Raw genomic sequence first — 5,402 nt, 5'->3', positions numbered from 1 at the left:
CAGCACAGCAGGGCCAGCAGGGCCTGCAGGAGAGGGGCCGTGGAAGCTGGGGAGCCTGGGGGCCGGGGAGGCCGCCTGTGCCCGTTGCTGGCTCACCTGCCACAGCGCCCACCCTCGATGCAGGGCCTCGGCCGCCAGGCATCGTAGGACACCCCAGGGCCACGGCTGCTGGAGCGTGGGCAAGGCCAGCAGGGCCTCGGCCGTGGCCCGCAACTCGGGGTCGGGCTCCAGCATCATGACGAGGACAGCGCGCAGCTCAGGAGACAGGCCTGCGCACGGGCGGGGCCGCGTCAGGGTGCGGCCTCAGCCCGCCGCGCCCAGCCCTGCTCTGCCCCGCCCCACTCACCGGCCGTGAACTCGGGGGGCAGGTAGCCCCGGCGCAGCTGCTGCCAGCCCTCCCCGCCGTGCGGTAGCTCCATGTTGCAGGCCACCTCCAAGATGGTGAGGCCCAGGCTGGGGGTGTGCAGGAGAGGGCACGCTGGCTCGGGGCTCCAGCCCCAGCGTGCCAGGCTGCCCGAGGGCTAGGAGAGCGTGCCTGCTGCTGCCATAGCCGGGGAGGAGGCGACGGGGCCCCGGGGCCCCGGCCAGGCCAGTGAGGGGATGACATCAATGTGTGTGGACCCCATGTCCAGCCACTCACTGGCCAGGGTGGTGCCTGGCACGCCACCGCCCAGCCCGTGGTGATTAGGCCTCAGTGGCCTGTGGGTGCAGTGGCGGACCTGCCCCCAGGTCTGGGTCAGCTCTGCCACCTGCTGGCCGTGGACTGGGGGCCACTCCTGTAAGCTGTGTCCGCCTGCATGCGGGACACAGTGCCGACAGGAGGCGCCGGGCCAGTACGGGCTGGGGCAGCTCGCCCCCTCGGCGAGCCCCGGGCTCCCGCCGCCCTCACCTGAACACATCGGCCGCCGTCCCGTAGGAGCCCTGCAGCAGCTCGGGGGCCATGTACCGTGGGTCCCCCTCCTGGGCCTCGCCCGCGCCGCACGAGCCCAGCTCCACCAGCAGCCCAAAGTCGCCCAGCTTGCAGCGGCCCCGGGGCCCCAGGAAGATGTTGGCGGGCTTGACGTCCAGGTGGACCAGGCCCTGGCTGTGCAGGTGGGCCAGCGCCAGCAGGGAGTCCCGCAGGTAGCCCCAGACCTGCGCCTCGGGGAGGCCGGCGCCCCGGGCCTCGCAGTGCTGCTGCAGGCTGGGCCCGCACAGCTCGGTCTGCAGGTACAGGACGCCGCCCTCCTCCCAGGCGCGCTCCAGCCGCACGCAGTGCGGGTGCCGGCCCACCTTCTCGTGGCCGCCCACCTCCGCCAGCCTGCGGGCCCGGTCCTTGGGGCCCCGGAAAGGCGACACGGAGCGCTTCACCGCGTACAGCCGGCCGTCCTCCCTGGAGCGCACCTGAGGAGAGGGGCGTCGGGGAGGCGCGGCCCTCAGCGCTGGCCAGGGCCCAGGCGGTCCTCTTGAGGCCGCGCCCCGCAGCGCAGCCCCGCCCCAGCGCCCCGGCTCCGTCCCTGAAGCGCTGAACAATAAAGGCAGCATGATCCAGCCGCCCGCCTGAGCCCCTGGGTCCTCCACCGCCGGCCGGGAGGGCAGCCGGCCCAGGGCAGCGCAGGAGGAGCGCCGGCTCCGGGGTACTTCTGCTACACGGCTGCAGTTTGCGTAGGAGAGACCCTGTAGAGGGCCGCAAGGACTGGGAATGTATTTGAAGAAAGAACGAAGGTGGGGTGCGCGCCCGAGCGCCTTGGGCGGGGGCACGGGGGGCACCCCCGCCAGTCCGGCCACCAGGGCGGGCAGCAGGGGCCTGGGCTGCCTGTTGGGGAGTGGGGGCCCGGGGCCCCACCGGCCCAGAGTGCACCCCGCTCACCTTGAACACCTCCCCGTAGGAGCCGCGGCCCAGGCGGCTGAGCCTCTGGAAGCTCTGCTGGAAGAAGGACTCGGGCCGGCTGGGGTCGTAGCTGGGGCCCTGCAGGGTGTCAGGGGCCTCGCCCAGGAAGGACACCCTCCGCGGCCAGGGCTGGTGCCAGTGGGGGGCCCGTGGGGGGCACAGGCGGCTGACAGAGACGCTGCCCTTGGCAGGGGGCCGTGGCGGGAGACTCCGGCTGAGCCCCCCAGGCCTCTTGAGGGAGAAGCCAGGTTCAGCGTGGCGGAAGTAGGCAGGGACAGGGACAGGGGTGCCACTCAAGGGCGGCGGGGTGCCCTCTGTGGGCACAGGCATGGCCAGTGCAGGATGCCCTGAGGGGCAGGGCCAGACCACACCGAGCGCCTGGCCGGGGGCCCCAGGAGGCTGCAGGAGAGTGCCACGTCCACGCCACGCGCAGGGCGGCTGTAAACATGAAGCAGCTGCCTGGAGGGAGAACAGAAGGCGAGTCAGGCGCCTGCTCGCCCGCAGGGGAACCGCAGAGGTCAGGGCACGGTCAGGGCACGGCCGGCGAGAGGCGGGGCCGAGGCCAGCAGGGTCCGGAGCCAGGCTGCTGCGCGGCCCCCACCTCCTCATGCGCTGCTGGACCCGGGTGGCAGCCCCTCCCGGGACTGTCGGGGCCACACAGGCCACATCCCTGTCAGCCCTCTCCAGGGAAAGGCCTGCGGTTCCTGGAGCTGCGTCACCCACCCCAGCTCACTCGAGGAAGGGGGCTCCTCGGGGCAGACGGCCAGAGGCCAGCAGGGCGGGGCGGGGAAGCTGGCTTGTGGGAAACGAAGTGGGCAGTTCCGGCCTGAGGGCAGGATTGTGGCGGTTCTGTGTCAGCAGTGAGGAGGGCTGTAGCCTCCACCAGCCAGCGTCCAGCTAAGCCACAGGCCACGAGCCGCCAGGGCCCGGGGAAGCCAAGACTTGCCTCTCTGTGGGGGAACAAACTTCCAACGCTTGGCCCAAAGACCACGCACGCCAGGGAAGCCAGACGTGCCGCGACTTCTCCCAGGAGCATCTGCCGCCCCGTCGCTGGTCGGAAACAGTCGCGCCATCAGCTGACGACTGGAGGAGCCAGGCAAGGGCTGTGCGAGAAAGCCCGGAAGGGGGCCGGCGGTGCACAGGACCCCCAAAAAGCGACAACAGAGGCTCCCCGCGGGGGCGCCGGGGGAGGGGGCCGGTCACTGCACGGGCGGCGGGGCGGAGCCTGTAGCTGCGACCGCTCCGTGTCAGCTAAAAAGCCTCGTTTTCTCCACAAAGTGTTGAGCCGTGTATGCAGACACGGGAGTAACCCACGCGGGAGCCGCAGAGCCACGGACGGGGCGCGGAAGGGGACGGGGAAGAGGGCAGCTGCTGGAGCATCCCCGAGAGGCGCTGGCAGCGGGAGGCTCGGCCGGAGGCCGTTGCTGTGCGGCTGAAAAGCGCAATATGTGAAATAAAAATGGAGTGACAGGGTGAAATAGTAGGAAAGAGTTAGCGAATCTGCAGATGGAGAATGAAGAGGGGACGCGAGTCCCAGAGGGGCGGCGCCTGAGGCTGCGCAGGGCCGCGCAGACCAGCACAGGGGCCAGCAGTGCGCCGCGGCTTCCCTGGCCGGCAAGGACACAGCCGCGAAGCTCCTGAGCCCCGACGGGCTCAGTGCGAAGGCCCAACCCCCTCAGCACAGAGGTGTGAAAGCCAAGCATCTGGGGAGCACGGCAGAAAAAGGACTCGGCCGGCGGCGGGCTAAGAGGACGCTCGTCGGGCCCAGGGAGGCCAGAGGGCAGCGGGAGGGGCCCGTCACCCTGCTCCAGTCATCTTTCGAAAGTTCAAGCAAAGTGCGTTCCCAGATAAACTTAGACATCAGGCTTCACCCCGGGAGCCCTGCTCGTAGGGGCTTGGTCCGTCTGCAGACAGCGCCAGGACAGGGAAGCGCGAGGGGCGGCCGGCACAAGCCGCGCTCGGCTCCCACCTGGCTGAGGAACAGGTGTGCGAAGCAACACGTATGCCACAAGGAGGCAACCAGCTGACACCTGCACAAAGGAGGTGTGGGGACTGCGGCTCTAGGAAATGTCACCAGACGGTGTCCACAGAAGAACGTGGAGACATCGCCCTGCCTGGTGGCATAGCGGGTTGGAGCGCAGCACTGCAGGCTGGCTGTGGCCGCCTCAGTGCGAGTTCGATCCCCGCCCGGGGGGTGACCCCCAGGGCGCAGCAGACCCCTCCTGACCGCCCGCTGCTCCCCTCAGCAGTGGACTTCATCACTCGGCCTGTTCTGCTCCCCACTGTCTCTGGTGAAGCCTCTCACTGCCCCTGTACTCCTGGCCTGTACCCCAGTTCTGTGTGCACAAATATATAAGTCTTTTTTTTCCCCCAAAAGTGAAGAGAACCAGAGTGGGGACTTAGGTCAACAAAACAGAAAGGAACAAAGGGACATCTTCCCATTCTTCCCTTGGCTTCTGCAAGAATTCAGGGTCCTAACAGGCAACTATAGATCAGAGACATTCTGCAGGGGTGAAAGGAGAGGATCAGAACAGGGGTGGAAGAGCCCTCCCCGCTGATACAAGGGGTTAAGTCTCAGCACTGGGTAGCTGTCCACGGCCCAACCACTGCAGCCAGAGTTCTATCCCTGGCCAGGGAGTGACCCCCAGGGCGCGGCAGACCTCTCCTGACCACCAGCTGCTCCCCTCAGCAGTGGACTTCATCTACCTGCCTGTCCTGCTCCCCGCTCTGTCTCTGATGAAGCCTCTCACCATCCTGCACCATTGGCCTACACCCCAGTATGCATAAATTCTGTAAGCATAAATAAATAACTCTTTAAAAAAAAGGGTGGTAAGCGCACAGGGGCCTGTGGTGATGGGGAGGGGACAATGCCCGAGAGGAGGAAGCACACACTGTGCAAAAATGAAGGGTGACGTAAAATATATACACAAAATAAAATAATTAGACAGTCTAAATAAATGGAGAAACACAGGCGCTCAGACCCAAGAACCTGATGCAGACGGAACGCGATGCTCTCCCCACTGCCTACAGGTGCGATGGGGCCCTGCCTTCTCTGCGGAAATCCAGATGAGCCAAGGAGGCTCCAGCTGAGGGGAGCAAGCCCCGGCGGCCATCCCGAAGTCGGACTCCCGCCTTCTGGCCCCAAGACCCACTACAACCCCCGGTGATCAAGACAGCCATGGAACAGAACGGAGAGCTTCGAGCACCTCAGCTTACAGTCCATGTCAACAAGGGCACCGAGACAATCACACAGGAAAATCTCCTTGGGGCGCGGTCAGGGGCTGGGCGAGCTGGTCACCACCTGCAGGAAAGCGGGCCTGATGCTCCCGAGGGCGCCGCTCGGCTCCCACAGCAGCCGTGCTTGGGGGACGCGTCCACCGCAGCGGAGTCACAGCGGCGGCCGGCAGCGGAGAGACTGACCCCCAGGCTAGGGGACACCTGAGCGGGCGCAAAGCTGCGCCTCCCTGACAGACACGGAAGGGCGGCGGGCAGCGCTGGCCAGGGCGGCTGCGGCGCTACAAAGTCACGGCAA

The 5,402-nt window shown here is 67.4% G+C and overlaps 1 protein-coding gene across 1 annotated transcript in view; it reads right to left on the bottom strand.

Moving 5' to 3' along the window:
- Positions 1-2,298, bottom strand: part of PKMYT1 (protein kinase, membrane associated tyrosine/threonine 1) — a 3,327-nt gene extending 1,029 nt beyond the window's left edge. Inside the window, exons 1-4 of the mRNA XM_012731683.1 lie at positions 1,850-2,298; positions 890-1,383; positions 347-453; positions 24-269 (exon numbers count right to left, since the gene is read on the bottom strand). Of these exons, the coding sequence (XP_012587137.1) occupies positions 24-269; positions 347-453; positions 890-1,383; positions 1,850-2,200 (1,198 nt within the window). The 5' untranslated portion in view covers positions 2,201-2,298. The remainder of the gene's footprint in view (positions 1-23; positions 270-346; positions 454-889; positions 1,384-1,849) is intronic.
- Between the last annotated feature and the right edge of the window lie 3,104 nt (positions 2,299-5,402).

Source organism: Condylura cristata, unplaced genomic scaffold (genome assembly GCF_000260355.1).
Source record: "Condylura cristata isolate star-nosed mole 26May11 unplaced genomic scaffold, ConCri1.0 scaffold00032, whole genome shotgun sequence".
NCBI lineage: Eukaryota > Metazoa > Chordata > Mammalia > Eulipotyphla > Talpidae > Condylura > Condylura cristata.
This window is presented reverse-complemented; position numbering and strand designations above follow the sequence as displayed.